This window comes from Drosophila biarmipes, chromosome 2R (assembly GCF_025231255.1).
Source record: "Drosophila biarmipes strain raj3 chromosome 2R, RU_DBia_V1.1, whole genome shotgun sequence".
NCBI lineage: Eukaryota > Metazoa > Arthropoda > Insecta > Diptera > Drosophilidae > Drosophila > Drosophila biarmipes.
The window spans coordinates 8,727,608-8,745,209 of record NC_066615.1 but is presented as its reverse complement, the minus strand read 5'-3'; the positions used below and the strand labels follow the sequence as shown (position 1 = coordinate 8,745,209).

The 17,602-nt window shown below is 47.4% G+C and overlaps 3 protein-coding genes across 3 annotated transcripts in view; 2 read left to right on the top strand and 1 right to left on the bottom strand.

Moving 5' to 3' along the window:
• LOC108026641 (epidermal growth factor receptor) overlaps positions 1-15,373 on the bottom strand; it is a 36,793-nt gene extending 21,420 nt beyond the window's left edge. The window contains exon 1 of the mRNA XM_017097665.3: positions 14,580-15,373. Within this exon, the coding sequence (XP_016953154.1) occupies positions 14,580-14,712 (133 nt within the window). The 5' untranslated portion in view covers positions 14,713-15,373. The remainder of the gene's footprint in view (positions 1-14,579) is intronic.
• On the top strand, positions 73-1,156 carry LOC108026644 (serine protease grass). Its single transcript, XM_017097667.3, has 4 exons — positions 73-314; positions 367-412; positions 465-643; positions 699-1,156. Exons 1-4 carry the CDS (start codon positions 113-115, stop codon positions 1,103-1,105), a joined length of 834 nt encoding a protein of 277 aa, XP_016953156.1. The 5' UTR covers positions 73-112; the 3' UTR covers positions 1,106-1,156.
• Positions 15,374-16,366: 993 nt separating the features above from the next.
• On the top strand, positions 16,367-17,481 carry LOC108026567 (melanization protease 1). The gene is made up of 3 exons (XM_017097518.3): positions 16,367-16,629; positions 16,697-16,924; positions 16,976-17,481. The coding sequence occupies exons 1-3, from the start codon at positions 16,386-16,388 to the stop codon at positions 17,458-17,460; spliced, it is 957 nt and encodes a 318-aa protein (XP_016953007.2). The 5' UTR covers positions 16,367-16,385; the 3' UTR covers positions 17,461-17,481.
• The last annotated feature ends 121 nt before the right edge of the window (positions 17,482-17,602 follow it).

Below are 17,602 nucleotides of genomic sequence, written 5' to 3'. Positions count from 1 at the left end.
CATAAGAAAATGCAGAACGCATGCACTTGTATCCAAGAGTGTCTTGATAAGGTTCGCCCTGGCACATCAACTTACGGAGATCTTTCAGTTTGTTCGCGTTGCTCCAATCAAAATGTGCTCGCTTTTGCTGTTAGGCTGCCTCTTTTTGGTAAACCAACTTGTATGTGCACAATTTCTGGAGCCAAACTGCGGTTTTATGTCTCCGGAGGCACTGCAGAACGAAGGCCGGCAAGCGCACATATCGGAGAGTCCTTGGATGGCCTACCTGCACGACTCCGGCAAGTTTGTGTGTGGCGGATCGCTTATTAACCACCGTAAGTGGAACCCACACCGATTATCTATCCTTGTAACCCCATTTTTTCGAAGGATTTATCCTGACAGCCGCACACTGCATAACCCCCGAGGAGAATCTGTAGGTATCATGTGGAATTCTGAAACTTTACTGAAATGACCCCTACTCACAGTGCAGTGCGATTGGGGGAGTTCGATATTCTGACCAGCCTCGACTGCAGTGGCTCCGATTGCATACCGCCCTCCGAGGAGTTCGTGATCAACTTGGCCATTCGCCACAGCGACTACTCGAGAACCAATCGATACCACGACATTGGCTTACTCCGCCTGTCGAGATCAGTGGAGTACAAAGGTAAAAATGCACGGATATTAATTGCTCGTTTCCTAATTTTCAGTTTGTTCCTCAGCACACATAAAACCGATTTGCCTGATCACAAATACCGCTCATCAGCCGCGCATTGAGCGGCTTCAGAGGTTGGTGGCCACAGGCTGGGGCAGCGGCTCCCCCGGCTCTCCGAGCCGCATCCTGAAGTCCATTCGGGTGACTCGAGTGGATAGAAGTGAGTGCCGCAGGAGGTACCTGGTCGACTGCCGCAGGGATCAGATCTGCGTGAGTCACGAGTCCGGGCAGTCCTGCAGCGGCGACTCCGGAGGACCCATGGGCCACGCGTTCCGGCTTGAGGGTCAAGTGGTGTTCATTCAGGTGGGAATTGTCAGCTATGGCAACGCAGAGTGCCTCAGTCCCAGTGTTTTCACGGATGTGATGGGTCATGCGGCTTGGATCAAGTGGGTTGTTGACCGCCACAGTGAATAAGGAAAAGGGCCGTTTTACAGAGGTCGTTTTAAAAAAGCACTAAAGCGAATAAATGTTCCCAACAATTTTAAAACTTAAAAAATCAATCATTTTAGAAAAATTTGGAGATTTGGAAAAGTAACTGCCAACCGACTGTGGGCGACATCTAGCGCTAATATACAGAAGCTAAGCTCCATACTTGAATCTTACATATCAGTTTTATTTACTTTACATTGTATCTGGCTTATTTTACATGGATGGTTAGGAACTTTGATATACCGATGGTAGAAAACACTGATGACGGTAGCGCAGCTTCGAACCGAAATGTTGTTAGCCAAGACTCGTGGGAACAGTCGGGATTTCATTTCCGGTTGAGAAACCTGGCTAATTATATCAAAGACTCAAACCGTTAAATACTTCTATTTTTTTGAAAATAATGAAAAATTGAAAGAAAAAGGATAATTTAAATTTGATACACTTTTTAAAGCGGGACATTTTTAGTTAACTTCAAATAGCAAACAAATACTAAACTTGATGCATCATACTTTGTTTTTTTCTTTGCGTCACTTTGTGTTTTGCATTTTATATGAATTATTGCAAACTAATTGTTTATTTGTTTGGGAGATGGCTAATCACACTCTGGTAATTTAAACCAAATGGTAAATTGGCTTGGAATTCAACCAGAAGTTCTGGGGCTGACAGACCAGACAGAGAAAGAGACCCATTTAATGATCGCTTTTGAAAGCCTTTGGAACCGAGAACCGACTTCGATCAGCGTTCGATTATCAGCATTATTCATGTTCAGCGGACAAAGGTGAGCCCTTGTCAGCGCCGATTCGCACCAGGTTGTGAAATCACGAGCACGAATCGAATCGCATTTCGCGTGTGCCATGCAAATCCCAGCCACAGGTCGCCGTGTGCCCACTGTGCTGGTTTCCACGATGCTCCAGTTATGAGGCGGTCGCATAGTGGCCGTCGAATCGCAGCAAGAACTAGTACGAAATACCATTAACCCCCGTGTGCCATGGTTGCACGTCCACAGGTCGCAGCCCAACTCCAACTCCAGTTCTGCGTCTGCGTTGGCGCAAGCGCACTCACATGGATCGGGGCTCCGAGGGCTCCGCGAGGGATTGGGTCGGCACGGAGCGGAGCGGACAGAAAGAACCCCCGATGTGGGCAGCCAGGCGTTAAGTTTTCCCAACTCCGTATTTTGGTCTGTGCTTTGTTTTGCCCTCTGCTCTGGCTTGTGCGGGGGCGGGGCGGGTCACTGGGCGGGGGACTCCCTTTTGTCGGGCAATGCGCATGCGTGTCGGTGTCGCCACCGCCGAGTGGGGGTGGGGTGAGTGCGAGGGGAAGTTGGCCTTTTGTCCAACATCGCGGAGTGCAACAATTGGCTGCCAGCCGGGTATCTGTTGCACTCTCGGAATCACTGTGCGAAAAACTGACAGCCTCAAGGGGTCTATGGCCGTAGTTAAAGGTATCAAGATGGCAATATTCTTTAAGTGGTTCTAAATGTTTTAAAACAACTAAATAGCCTGTAAATCTATGGCCACAACAAAAATATTGGGAAGCATTTAATCTTGAAAGAGAATAACCGAGTTAGCGCATTATTTTTCCCCGTGTAACTACTCTGGCCGTTCTTGCCATAAAACACCTCATGCATAACTCTGGTATCCTACGACTCGTCGCCACGACAACGGGGAGTAGTGTTTGGGCCGGCGTTCCGCAGTTTAAAGTTGAATGTTGCATTTGATTACAGCGGCGATTGCCACAGTGGCCTTAATGAATTTCCAATTGTTTGGCATTTTATTCCCATTTTGGATCTTTTTGTTTGTCCGTTGCTTGTTTGGACACTCACTCAATGGATTTGAGCTAAACTTCCTCACGAGCTCACCTGCCTAATTGCTTTACAAACCTTTAATTGTCAACTCACGAGCGAGCTTATGTGTGCATAGAGAACCCAGATTGGACATCTGCAGCGAACTCACCTGCAAAACAGAAAACAAAATGTTAGAGATTAGTTGTGGGCTTGGAAAAATCTATTAGATTCACTAGATTTTACGAACTGAAAAATATGTTTGAAATTAAATAACGTAATTTAGTTAACATATTTCCATAGATTTATCTTATTATATTATTACATGAATATTTTTAAGCAAAGAGGGAGTTGAGGTTGCTGCAGTACTCGCAGAAAAGCCATTTTCCCACTCTTTGAAGAGCGTTAGCGAAGGGAGTGTTCGATTGGTACCCACGGCAATTGCAAAACGCTGACAAATGTGGCCGCTGCCTGTTGCTTGTTGGCCGATTGCTTTCCCAGCACTTGCAACACTTTCGCTTCCCAGAGAATTTCCGCAACCCCACGCCCCTCCCGAGCCCCCTTCGCCCAGCCGGCTTTTCAATTCACACGATGTGCGCCCAAACGCGAAAAAGTTCTCACGACACTGAAACAAACAGAAAAAAGATCGCGCCCGAGAGATGCCAGCCAGACGAGATGATCGTGCCCACTCCCTTCGCACTCACTTTTTGCAGGAATACTTAATGCATTTACCCCAAAACACAGTTGCGGATTGCGCTGGCAGTGTCAAGAATACGACAGAAAACAAAAACAAGGCCCAGGCGGGGAAACTGTGGCATTCGCGAGATCCAGATCCAGATCCCGATTCCCAGTTCCAGATGCTAATTGTGGGTTAGCAGCGCTTCGCTCTTGGCAATGTGTGCCAGAGATACCGATGCAGAGGTCAATGCCACACTTTGACAAGTGAATTTCAAAGCGGATCGAGCTGCTCTGGTCACTCGGTGCCCGCAGTGAGTCATTCCAATTGAAATTTCATAATTTCTTGGAACGCCATTGCAAGGGGTGATAAACCTTGTTTCTAGGGCGAATGGGGTAGAAACTGAGGCTAAGAAGGAATTATTGCCAGGGAAAAGGTGAAGAGCGAACCTTACATCTTTCATAAAATAAGATGAGTGTGATTAAAAACCCCAAAACTGTAGGAAATATGTCATACCTTTTTTAAGTATTTCATGCTGAGTTGTTTTAAGGTGGTAAAAAAGTGTTGAGGGGATTTATAACATTATTAGAAAGACGGTGTAATTTTTGAGTGTACTATTTACTTGTTCTCGAGCTTAGCATCATATATGCAGAGCTAAATTAGATACATTTTTACCTTATTGTTTTCAGCTTGAAACGGGTTTGAAGTCGTTTCCCTCTCGTACAATTGTGCTGATTGTAGCTATTATAGAAGCATTTATATGGGAATGTTTTTTCAAAATGTCCAAAAACTCATATATTATAAGGGCTGGTTGCTATCTCCTCTTTTTCTTATGTCTTGCCCCGCATCCCCATAATCTGGCCTGTTTTCAACTCATCTCCCCTCATTGTTCGAAGGTTTTTGAGAACCGTATCTCCGCCTCCCCATCTCCCCAGTTCGATTGTGCCCAAACGTTTTCCGAATTCCCACAATTTCAGCATCCGCTGTGGGGCAGCAATCTCCAGCTCACTCATATGCAAATGCCCACCTGACGGCCGAAACAGGGGTTTGACCCGCAGTGAACTCGAAACTTCAGAATGGAAGGCAATCTTCTCACATTATAAATCACCCGAGCCCGAATTCGGATCCGGCGGAGTCAGAGGGGCCGAATGTTAATTAAGTGCTAACTGCAGATTCTCAAAATCGTGGCTTCGCATGATTTGATGGGCAATAAAAATGTGTGAGTTTGTAGGCGGATGCTGGACGCATTAAAAACGCAATGGCAGATTCGCAGCCTGCATTGCTGGGTGTCCATGGAATGGCTACGCTCTGCGTAGAGGGCGACATGTGGCCGTATCAGTTGGCTTACGCAACCGAATGCTTGGCTAGTTGGGTGGGCATCACCTCGGATCACCACGCTCCCTGCTGGCGGACAAAGTCCGGACCCGGTCTTATCAGGCCCGAGCCGGGTTCGAGTCAAAGGCTATCGGAGATACACGGGTATTCAATGATAATCAACATCGCGAAGTGCTGAGCACTGCACTCGCAGCTTATGTCAGAAAGTCCGACACCGAGCTTGGCTGCGCAAGCGGAATTTCAGCGGAGTAAAACAAAAAGTACAGACAATCGAGGACGACAACCGACCGAACAACGCTGGCGACAACAAGCGTGCTTGATTTCTGGGGAAAAAATATTTTAAAAAGCCAGCGAGTGTATAAACACACACCAGCGGCCACAAAAATAATTGAAAAACAAATGGAAGCCGGGCGGAGAGACTGAAACAAAATATGAAATGTTGGCAATTAATGAACGGAAAAAAGAGCTGTGGAAAAAAGCGCTTGCGACATGACCGATCCGACGGCCGATACCGAACACTCACACTAGACGCCTCTGACTCCAACTGGGTGACCACTGGGCTTGGCTTGGGATGGCCACGGCCCAGTGACTTCTGCCGGAGCATTCCGCTCTAGTCTCCATGCACAGGGAGAAATGGGTGCTTTAGAATGGCAGAAACAAGGAACGTTGGTATTTGCTGAACTACTCCGAAAGCGGAAGCATTGGAAAAAATCTTTTTGAAAAAGTAAAGGTGGTAGACTTTGACGTTTTAAATTTACCCATTGCTAATACAAAAAACAAAATTTTAGATTATTTAATATATATGTTTGAACGAAGAAACATTTTTAAGATTACTCATTTTATACTAACGAATCGGTTGAGTAGAAAAAAAATTCAAAAGCAATTCGTATTTCAATTGATATATTATATTAATGTGAAACAAATAGCTTTATTTTTGAAGACATAAATAGAAAATAAATAATATTCTTATCCACTATAATGATATGTGTAATATGAAATAAATACTTTGAGAATGAAAAATATTTGTAATAGAATTTGGCCCTCATTCCTAGTTTAACCACCACTACAACCATCGAGGTAATTTCTTTCAGCGCATTCATTGCTGGGGGATATCAATCAAACCATGAGCGGATCGTTAACTCCGCGGACTCAACTCGTGGCAGCTGGCGGAGGAGGAGGAGCAGGAGGAGGAGCAGGAGCAGCAGCGGGAGGAGGAGCATGAGTGGATGCGATGCAGATGCCCGATTGCGGCATGGCAACTCAAGTTGGCAAACAAGGCGATACTCCGACGTTCGCATCCCGGCTCCTGGTCGCTTTAATTAAAGCGAAGACAAAGGGTAAACATAAACGCAGCACCGAGCACCGGGCACCGAGCCAGGAATGGAGTGCTCAAGTGGCTCGGTTTGGTCAGTAGGATGCCACTTGCCAATTGATCACAATTATGTCGCTGCAGAAGCGCCTTATTGGGAGCCCGATCGCGAGAGCTGGCAGTGGCCCCCGCCTTATTGGGCAGCTCGGAAAATTCACATCATTTCCAGCTGGCAATTCGGTCAAAGAGTGCAAAAAGCCAGCTATGCCGGGCCAGGCCAAGACGACTGGTGAAAGTTTCCAAGTGGCACTGGGTACTCGGTGCTCGCAGCTCGCCGCTCGCAGCTCGGCATCGACTCTTCCAGCCGGGCATAGATTCTGTTTTATGTGGCTCTGGCAAACAAAAGCCGCGCCGAGAGGAGGTGAAAAGATGAAATAAAGTAAAGCATTAATTACTTCCGGAGCCGGAGCCGGAGCCGCAGAGCCCAAGACGAGGCTGCGAGCCGGTTTCTCGGCTTTCGGGGGCCTTTCTGGGGCCAATACGCAGACCGATTCGAAGACCAAGCCCTGAAAAGGTCTCCCTGTCAGCGGGCGTTCATCAAAATTCAATTCAGCCCCGACTGCGGCCCGATCTGCGGTGCTTAACACAGTTTGTTAATCAGTTTTTTCCTTTTCGCCACATAATGTGAAAATGAACGCCTGTGCTTCGGCCGAAAAACAGCGACCATTGCGAGCATATATACAAATGGGTATTATGCCACAATGGCGTCGGGTTCTGATACGACAGCGCTGGCCGCGGCTGCTGCTGCTGCTGACTTTTCAAAAATACTCCAAACGTGCTGAGCCTGACAAAAAGATCGGGCTGGCAGCGGGAGTTGGCAGTGGTTTTCCGGGCCTCTTTCTGGGCCGTTGGGCTGGGAGGTGCCTACATGGGTACACGCTGTAGTTGTCGGGGTGGTTTAACGCTGCAATCAGCACAAGTCAACACTAAGGTCGCCAGAGGGCAAGTAGGGGGAGATAGGCGCTCTGGAACAGGGACCCCGGCTGGCAGATCTTCTCCGGTCCCAAATCTTCGGGGAACACGTTGTCTTGCCGTAGTTGCTACGTGATCGCCATGGCAAGTTGTCGGCTGTGCCTTTATTGAGTAGAGTATCGGCTGGCTGGCGCATAGGCGGCACACACGCACGTCTCTTCTTTATATGTTCAATACATCAGTGCCGATCCGAGGTAAAATTCATATATGTTTCTGCTGTGGCCACTCCCTTCGCCATTGGACTTTGTGCATTCGCCAATGTTTGTCGCTTGTTATTTGGTTCATGTTCCCCGTCGAACAGAGTGACAGCGGCATATTCTGGCGGGGAGTGTTCTCGTAATCTGACACACTAATCGCCTGCCCGAGGGCCGGACCCATTTGAATGCGCATCTCTGGAACTGCCACTTGGCCATTGACATGACCCCAGATGCCATCACTTCTCACAGGCTTGGGAGACAAGCAATGGGTGAACGGCATTGGGAATTGAAAATGCAGTTTTCAATGGACGGGGTCTTGGGTCTTGTGTCTTTGTCTCTTTCTGTCTTGTCTTTTCCCCCAAATATTTCCCCACTGCTGCCTCATTTAGTATGCGAGAGGGCTTGGCTTTGGACATGTAAAAATCTCAGCACGGCAAGAAATTTGGGAGCAAGTCTGTCCCAAGAAGGAATGACTAATAGTAGGAAAAGAGAACATCATTCGTTTAATATAATAAATAAAAAAGAGGTATTATTTTATAGACACATTCCTTGGTAATTACTTTTCATGAAAACCAAGCCAAGAGATTCTTAACATCGCCTAATATCTTGTTCCCTGTGTGGGCTCGACCAGGTCCAAATGATTTCGGGGAACCAACCCCACTCCCCAAGCCGGAGTGCAAGTGCATAGGAGAGCCATTAACCCCCGAGTGCCCCTATTAACCCGGCGACAGAGGAGGCAGCCGGCCTGCAGCATCATCATCAACCTCAAATTACTTCCGCTGCAACATTCTGACGCGGTGCGGCCAAAACAATTACTTGCCACATGTGTGCGCAATCCACGCGGCCAATCTGATGATGGCCTGCCCCTGCCCCGCACAGTGGCACCGAAACAGGTACTAGGAGGGCCCGATCGCGGTGTCGCCGTGCCATGCCAGCGGAGTAATTAGCGCGCCGCCAACGAGAGCGGAAATTCCAGGCAGGAAAATCGCCTCGGATGCGGAGCATAACGATTTTCTTCACTGATTTCCACACACTCGCTGGCTGGGCAATCCTGCGCGGAGGCAACAGCAAGGTAGGCAGAAACCAGTCGATCGACACCGGATGGGCAGCGCCGGATGGGGCGGTCTGTTGGGCGGACTCGAAGCTGGGAGCTGGGAGCTTGGAGCCATGACAGCACGGCCGTCCGCGGATGGGACATTCTGAACGCTTTGTCATCACCTTGCCAGGAAATGGGAACCGGCTCCATAGATGAGGCCCGTCGAAGAAACGTGGCGCGCTGGAGATGTAAAACCCGTTCGGACATAAATCTTTTTTGGGCCAGGCCTGGTTTCCGTTCCGCAGGGGCCATTATAGAACCTACTGAAGTTCAGAACTTCTTTAGATACTTTCTTGCCATTCTAGTCAAATTGTAAGATTGTTCGATAATTTACATAATTTTAAAAAAGTGTTTTGAACAAGATAAGTGTATTTTTTATGCATACGCCATTGTTACTTGGAAAAATATGAGCGAAATAATATTAATACATATTTTTTAGAGTATTTAAAAGCGCAAAGATAAGGAAACTTAAGCTCTAATAGTAACAGCAATGTTTAAAAAAATACTGTGACAAATTGGCATATAAATATTTTATGAGTTGTTAAAATGTATAATAAAAACTTTTAACAAATTGAACATGCATGACAAATATAAAGCTGGAAAAAGGTACCAGAAACATGACACATTTTGTTCAGGATACTAAAAATATTATACGATCAGCTTGAAGAGTAGCCAAGTGACAAAGTTCCTCGTGGAAGAGCGTTTCCTCTTTGAGTGCCAGGGGAAAGTTAAACTCCTTGGGCTTCCCCTTTCGGCGTTCCGGGGAACTGATCCCCCAGTGAACCGGGCCGGGTGCATCGAGAGCGGCAAGCATTTTGGCGCAGCTGTTAATCCCAATTAACCGCAATTAATATTATACAATTTGTATGGAAAGCCAGGCCGATCGCCGGGCGCGACGTGGAGAAGGGAGCCGCGGCCCTGCCAGAAGTCAACTTCAACCCGACCCACATTTGCCGCTTTCGAACCTTTGGTTTTGGGCTCGATCCGCGGAGGGTCGGGTGCCTGAGATGTGTGTGTGCTCATCCAGAAGTGGTTCCTCGCCAGCGTTACGGGCGACCCCGATGCTGGCCACCCCTCGCACCACCCGGCACCCCACCACGTTGCCACTTTAATTGTTCTTAATTAACGCAAGCGCTTTCGACTTCGGCCCGGCATAAACATTCCAATTTTCCCAATGCTTTTCCGAGAGATCCCGGCTCGCAGATACGCCAACTTTCGTCATCGCTTGACTTTAATATTTCTCGGCTGTTCGGCTGGGGCTTCTATTGAATTTGAAATGATTTTGAAAGCCATCAGCCAGTGGGGTGCGGCTGCTCACGAAGACGCGATCACTTACACAGAAAGTATTTGCTTATTGTTTTTCCAATATTTAAAACATGTTTTGTTTATAGTTCGTAATACTTCCTGGAATATTGAAATGCACATGATCCCATTTACTTTCCGGAAGTTTTCCGCCTGTTTGTTTCACTTATAAGGGGATATAGATTTGTTTATTCATATTTTTTGTCCTGTGTACAAATGGCAGCACTGAATTCATCACACCCATTTGCTGGCTATTGAGCGACATGGGGAGACAGCGGGCTCTTCTTGAGATGTCGTTGAGTGATGCATGCGGCGCTTCATAAAAACTGTCAATGATTCACAGCGTCCGCTGGTGACCCCGCGGCCATCAAGGGGTTAACTCTCGCTATCGGGCAGACGGCAAAAAAATGAAAGAACAGAATCGAGGGGCGTAGGAAACCCAGCCTAAGCCGGGCGGGGCCACACCTTCTCTGGCTTGCCCTGCAATTATGCAAGATCACTGTCAACGCCGTTGACCTTACATTCGTGCCGCGGACTGCGCCTCTGACTCTGGTCCCGCTCCTCATTCTGGACCCCAACTTATTATGCTCTCTGGCGTTTTCCGGCCCAGAACCTTCGGCCGCATAAGGGCAAGAAACAACAAGCCAGCCGAGAGCAGCCACAGCTCGTCCGGCTTGGATTTGTGTCTATGGAAGTGTAAGAAGTGGGGATCCAGCGAGCAGCTTTACGACTAAGTGGTAATCCGATGCGAGGGCTCAGCTTACCGAGTGACATATGGTGCAGCCCCATCCCTGCCCGCCACCCACACTGGCCGATGTTGCAAGTGCCCCTTCACTAATTGCAGTATCTCTTGATCCGCACAATGTGGCAAAGGGTAGGGCGATCGCCCCAGCCTCGCTCCGCATCTCTCGCTATCCCAGGCCAGCCCGTCCTCATCCCAAGCCCTGCCTCGACAGCTGGCGCAATCTGCTGCCTTCGTATTTTTGGCCAAGTCATAAACAAAACAGAGCTGTTGCCAGGATGAGGTATGTTTTAGGGGGAACGAAGGCAGCTCTGCGGGCCCTATAATAACAGGGTATTACTGGGATAACTCGTGGAAAGGAACGATCAGTACCCTGGAACTGGAGCTACTTGAAATCGTTGTAGCGCTTCATTGAATAATAAAATGTGGATATTTAAGAGGAAATCAAAGGCAAGACCGGATCGATACTGATGTCAAAAGCACTAATCCAAAAGTACATAAACATCATTATATTCAAAATATAATAAAACAGTTGTTTAACATATCGTTTAGAAAGGGATTTCATCAGTAATAATACTTTCAAATTTTTATTTCAAATTTTGACTTCTTTTGCAATAAACTCGCAACATAGAAGATGTATGTGGACTAAATTATTATTATTATATGATTTTTTTAAGTTACCTCTTTTAAATGCAATAAACATGAAGTTGCATTTTGTAAGCTTTCTGTAGGAGAAGTATAAATGTATTTCAAGCAACCCGCAACCCTGCGTTTGGTATACCCGGCTAGGGTATCTCGGTGGAGACGCATGCGTCATGTGCAGCAGTTGGGGCTGCCGCTGATTGGGCCAGCACTTAACCTCCGCAGCCGAGCGAGCGCCACAGAACGAGGCGGCGAGCCGAGGCAGCGCGAATCCGAGGCAGATTCTCTCGGGGCGGAGGAGAACGCCCCCATTGGCAGCCTCCGTTTTCGGGGGGGGCATGCAAATGAGGCAAACAAATGTGCACAAACGTTCAACAAATCAAACAAGCGGAGCGAAGGCGAGCCGAATGTATACGGACGAAAAACGGCAAACAATAAATACATTTTAAACAATCGCAGCCGGTCGCCCCTCCCCACCTCGCAGGGTGCTGTCAGATTTTATTTTCATTTTCTCACCGAAAGGAAAACTTGCAGTTGCATACGCCACACAGCTGGGCCAGGGCATTGGAAATGGAAATGGAAAACTTGCGGAGCGATGGGAAACATTTTGGGCGCAGGAAATTGATTATTATTTATGATTACCAGGCCTTGCCCCCAACTCCCGGTGAGGCCCAAGAGTACGTGAGAATCGGAGGAGTGCCGAAGTGCCCCAAAAACAAGGGGCGGAAAGTATCTTAGAGATGCAGTAACAGTAGCTGCTCAAGAGATAAGATGCAATTAGGAGGGAGAACCAGGGCCGAGATCCGAGAAATGCTGGTGGCTCTCAAGTGGGCTCTCCATAATTACAGACATGAGGCAGGCGCATGCAGCTCAAGTGGTTTTCCATTTCCCGGCCAAAAGGACATGGGAACTTTCCTGCACACACGCATCCGCAGGGAACGGGGCTAAACGAGAAACATGGCGTGTCCTTTATGAAATCCGATACTTTCCTCCTCGAGGAGAAAGCAAAGTACGAACCTGAGACGTGGGCGAGCTCCTACCTGCCAGCCGGTTGCGATGGCCTCTCAAAAATATAACGAAAATGTGTTTTTTTAAGGGCCAGACACTCGACTCGACTCGACTCTGGCCGACAATGGGAAATGTCGCGATCCTCGACTGGCCACTTAGCCGGTTCCTGTTTCGCTGGAACCTCAATCCCTGGACAGGATACTAATGCTCCTCACTTTCGTTAGGCTGCGAAACCCACTTCACTTTGAAACCAGCTGTGCGCAGTTGCTTATTATTCTGTGTTTACGGCCTTATCAGCCGATAAGCAATTGTGATTCATACGAATATAAGCAAAGGTGCTTTGGCTGCTCCCGAAATAATCTTCACCTCACCTACTCCCCCAAAGCAGTTATCAAATTAAGGTGAACTGCGTTCACGGTCACGTCCACTGATCGAATCGCGGGCATAATATGTTCGAGTTTAGAGCCCCAATGAGGCCTACAGTCCCATTATTTATGTCGTTTTATCCCCGCTCGGCTGCGTCTTACAATGCTCAATTCCCACAGGACCGAACCAGTTCTGCAAAGATTGCATATATCGTAGGTTGGTGGTTTCTGAACCGATCGAAGCAATGCACTACGCGAAAGGTTGGACTCTAAAACTATGAATAAATGCTAATTTTGTCGTTATTTTAATAATAATTAAAATCAAGTTTTAGTTGGGAATTTGAAAAATAAACAATGACAGGTTAACAACCTGTAAAAGCGTACAAAGCCGAAAATTTTATTATCTACGTGAAATTCCAGGGCTTTAAAAATATAATTTTAATTTATTTGTAGTTTTGATGCAATATGAAAAATAAATAACAGCAGGTTAACAGCCCAAAAAAGTGTATAAAGTCCAAAAAGTGTTATCTACGTAAAAGGCACTTAAGATATATTTTAATTTTTTTATTTTCAATAAAGTAATCATCATAACCTGCCAAAAGGGAGATATTTTATAAAATTCCATCCTAATCACTCTTATTTGTGCTGGAAACACGCAGTTTTCTCAACCTCTGAACCCGTTGGTAACAAGCCCTAAACGGCGACCCATTTGGCCGTGTATATTACCCCCGAAAACAAGGCTGCAACTGCATTGAGCCAAACTTATAATTTATAAGCGGTTTCCCTGTTCCAAGCGCAAAACACCTGCACAGGTCGACCCTCCCCTCTCCCTTTCCACTCGCCGCCTCGTTCTGTGCTGCGCATGCGCAGCCGGGTACTTCTACTTTTTCAGAGTTCGGCCTGGCGGCTCGGTTTTTCGTCTCTTTGCATGAAATAAAATCTCACGGTTCAGATGCGTACAGAGTTGGCGAAAAGACAAAGAGCCAGAGGGGAGCAGGTGGTAGGAAGTCTGGGCACAGAAGCAAAACAAAACCCAGCAAAACCAGCCGTAAGTCGGTCGCAGGGGGGAGACTTGCATGCGAGTTTGTTTTTGCTCTTTCGCAAACTGGTTTCTGCAAGCTCTCGACACGGCCAGCCAGAGAACCCAGAGCCGCGCTCAGCATTTGAATAAACACAGCCCCAAAGTGGTTGTCCTTTTTAACGAGGCAATCCGACGTCTCCGAACCCGAATCTTTACCTGTATCTGTATCCGTATCTGTATCTGTATCTGTATCGGTATCTGTATCTGTACTTCATTCATATTCGAGATGCTTAATGGACTCTACCTGGCAGCCCGCACACACAGGCACCAACAGGTAGAAAAGGCCTTTGCTGTGTGAGTCTGCACTGCCCTGGGAAATCACTGCTCAGGGGAAACCTGTTGTTCGCTGTCCCACAGCCAGAACGAAGGCGAAAAGAAGCGGCATCCGAGTCCGAACAGATGCACGATAGGCGGAGGGACCGGGCGATACGGACTCACTTCCTCCCCGGCTTCCTCGCTCCTACTGGCTGCATGAATCGAATCCCTTTTATCGATCTTTGTCCGAGGGCCCCCTTTGTCCCGCACCCACGAAGAAGCCTCGGGCGCGGAGCACCTTGCTATTTCCATCGGTATCTGCCGTTCTGCTATCGCAGATACGGATGCGAGTATCTCATGCTGATACGCAGAACTGGGCACGGTTATTGTTCAGCGCATCTGCGCTGCATCCAGTTCCAGCAAAAATACGTTATCTCCGCTCTTGTTTACTATTCACCAAAAGTGGAAGTCTCCTTGGCCCTAAAAGCATTGAAAACTACCACTCCTGCTGCATTGTTGCCGAAACTTGAGGTTCTGCAATGGCAGTTTTTAGGTGGCACATCTGTGTGTGCTTGCTTCACTGTGGCCAGTCGGCGGTTCGAGTTGCAGAAGCTCCACTGTGCGATGGCAAACGCTTACCTTTCATGTTCCCATTATCCACGTAGCCGGAATTGCTGACCGAGGCGTTGGTGGCGACGACTGCCAGGCAGGCGAGGATCAGCGCCACCGACAGGGCGGGGCCGAGGGGCCACGATCCTCGCGGTGTCCTCATGATGATGCCGATGATGATGGTCCCAATCTCGGGGCGCTTTGCTTATTCTCGCCAACTGTGCACACACGCGAATCGCAGCCGATTTGTTTGTTTACGCGGGGTGGGGGTGTGGGCGGTGGCGGGGGCGGGGGCGGGGGCTTGTGGGTGGTGCCTAGTCAAGCGTGGCCGACGCTCCTCCTGGCCCCATCTCAAAAAGCCAGACTTTGGCCGGCGCGCTCAACGAATTTTCTACGCTTTTCCCGACCCGGTGGTCGGCGTTTTCTCGCGAATCGAGCTGGCAAATTGTGTGGCGAAAACAGATAACGCAAACGATCGCGCGGGGGCGGTGATTATAGAGGAGCCAAAGCCAGGGCGAAACAGACTCGGCGATCGCTCGCACTCACTAGCACACACACTGTTGGCCAAAAGCTTCGCTTTGTTGTACTATGAGAACAATTGTGAAGCCCTCAGAACTGCACTTGATTGATGATATTATATTTGCTATTTGTATTTTATACTTTTTATCTGTTGTGTTAGGATTTGGGGCCCGGCAAAGCGGAGTTTTGAAATGGAAGTGAACCTTATTGATGTTTTACAAATACTTTTATATTTTTATCCGTTGTGTTGCGATATGGGGCACGGCAAAAGTACGAGCGCGACGCGTTGCTTGCTCTGTGGAGTTTTGAAATGGAAATGATTTGAACTCGGCCGTAGAACGTAGTGTCAGCAAGCGTAAGCAAACGTAAGAGTCAGTAAAAAAGCGAGATGCAAGATTCCTGCTCGGCTGACAGCCGCTTCGAACCGATTCGCTCTGAGAACGAGGCTCTCTCTTTTTGGAGGCTCTCGCCCCTCGCGTACGCAGACCGTGGTTGCAGTCCCCACTCCTGGACTAGAAGAGACACAAACCAGTTGTGGTATTGGTGTGGATCGCATGAGTCGAGAATTTGGTCCGTGCGATGAGGTCGATGCCAACAGATCGGGAAAAGTATTATTTATTTTTAGGGAAGAGGAAGAACACGAGGCGTCTTGATTCGAAAGCATTGAACTCATTTTTAGCTGTAGAAAAACGGCAGAAGCGATAAGAACGAGAGGGAGTAATAAAAACCTCTTCGATTGTCGCTGTAGCGCGCCACACACAGTTGAAGCCACCGCCGCGCCACCTAGCGGACGGAGGCGAAACTGCTGACTACCACTGCTGCTTGGGGCATTCGGGTGCCTCGACTAACAGATACCCGTTACTCAGCTTAAGGCAGGAAAGGGAAACGGAAATATATAAGCAGCAAAGTGATATTTTGTGGCGCCACTACCAGGTATTTCAGTAGATGTTATGAGGGCGGCAGACAGATTTAAGCGTTGAAGCCATTATAAGCCATTATTATAACCTTTACATTCATGGCAAAGAGTGCAACAGGAAGAAGGATGCGTTTCCGATCCCATAAGGTATATGTATTCTTGATCAGGATCACTGCCAGTATGAGCGCGGAGATCTATTGATACTGGATACAACTGGAAGTTCTCATTAGTTTGTCAGCCCCCATTCGATCATATATTGAGGAAAAATACTTCTAAAAATGCGATTTGGAAACATTTAAAACCCTTATCAATACCTATTATAATATTTCGCGAGAATTGGCGTGCCACAATCAAATATAAGGTCATTCCGTGCGAACTTATACTTCAGTCTTCTCGAAAACATGGAGCTCGTCTTATCGGGAATTCTGGTCATAGCCTGCCTTTTTAATTTCACCAAAGTAGGGTCGGCTCGCTTGCTTGACAGGAACTGTGGAATATCAACGATTGATGATATAGGAGGTCTCATTCACCATGGTCATAGTACGACTAACAAGGAGAACCCATGGATGGTAAGGGTCTTTACACGAAATGGTCCCACAAATGACTCGTTTACATTCGTATGCGGCGGCACGCTTATCACAACACGTGGGTATTTATTTAAACTTTTACATTCATAAACGAATTATCCTGTATTATTATTTTCCTTCTTAAGGTTTGGTTCTTACGGCCGCGCATTGCGTTTTCTTTAACGAAACGCAATTGCGCTTGGGCGACTTTTTAATCACTGACCCCGAACCAGATTGCTCTTCGGGTAAATGCATAGATAAGGCGCCTATTCGTACAGCCGATATGAAATTTGTTCACAGGGATTACACTGGGAAAAACGGAAAGCAGTTCGATATAGGCGTGTTTCGAATGGACAAGGAGGTGTTGTATTCAGGTAAATTGGTAAACTTCAAAGAACCTCCCTAACTAAACATCTCTTGCTTAGACTATGTTAGACCTATATGTCTCCTCGTCGATGAGGAAATGAACACCATTACGAAATTCAACGTCACCGGCTGGGGTATGACCGAAGAAAAGAAACTAAGCCATACACTACAAGCAGCGACAGTTTACCCTACCGAAAGAACCTTTTGTAACCGGAAGTTTACAACTCAAATTGACCAATCCCAGATATGTGTCGGCAGTAATTTAAGTGCCACATGTGTGGGCGACTCAGGAGGCCCTTTGAGCTATGCAATGCATTACGAAAATCAGACCAGGACATTTCAGTACGGTTTGGTTAGCTTTGGATCTATATATTGCACTGCTAATTCTTCATATGGAGTTATCACAGATGTAACCCACTACATGAAATGGATTGAGAATGTAATCCAGGTTTCTCAAATACAGTACGCAGGTAACGACGGTTTCTGGCATAAAATTGCTATAATCCGTTTTCCATTTGGAGAACAGCACCATGAGCAACATTAAAATAAACTTTAAAAACGCCCACGAATTTTGTTATGTTTTAAAATCCGATTCCGGTTCCCACTCCCACAAGGTCCTTGTTGGAATACTGGGGAACGTACCTGCACTGCAGGTGGCACAGATATGATGGCGAAGCGAGCATAAA

What these genes read in the sequence shown, in the direction of transcription:
- LOC108026567 (XM_017097518.3), top strand. Translation starts at nt 16,386, where the DNA reads ATGGAGCTCGTCTTATCGGGAATTCTGGTCATAGCCTGCCTTTTTAAT. An exon ending in CGGCACGCTTATCACAACAC is followed by an intron (nt 16,630 to 16,696) that starts GTGGGTATTTAT and finishes TTCCTTCTTAAG; the next exon opens with GTTTGGTTCTTACGGCCGCG. An exon ending in CAAGGAGGTGTTGTATTCAG is followed by an intron (nt 16,925 to 16,975) that starts GTAAATTGGTAA and finishes TCTCTTGCTTAG; the next exon opens with ACTATGTTAGACCTATATGT.
- LOC108026644 (XM_017097667.3), top strand. Translation starts at nt 113, where the DNA reads ATGTGCTCGCTTTTGCTGTTAGGCTGCCTCTTTTTGGTAAACCAACTT. An exon ending in ATAACCCCCGAGGAGAATCT is followed by an intron (nt 413 to 464) that starts GTAGGTATCATG and finishes CCCTACTCACAG; the next exon opens with TGCAGTGCGATTGGGGGAGT. An exon ending in GAGATCAGTGGAGTACAAAG is followed by an intron (nt 644 to 698) that starts GTAAAAATGCAC and finishes TTTGTTCCTCAG; the next exon opens with CACACATAAAACCGATTTGC.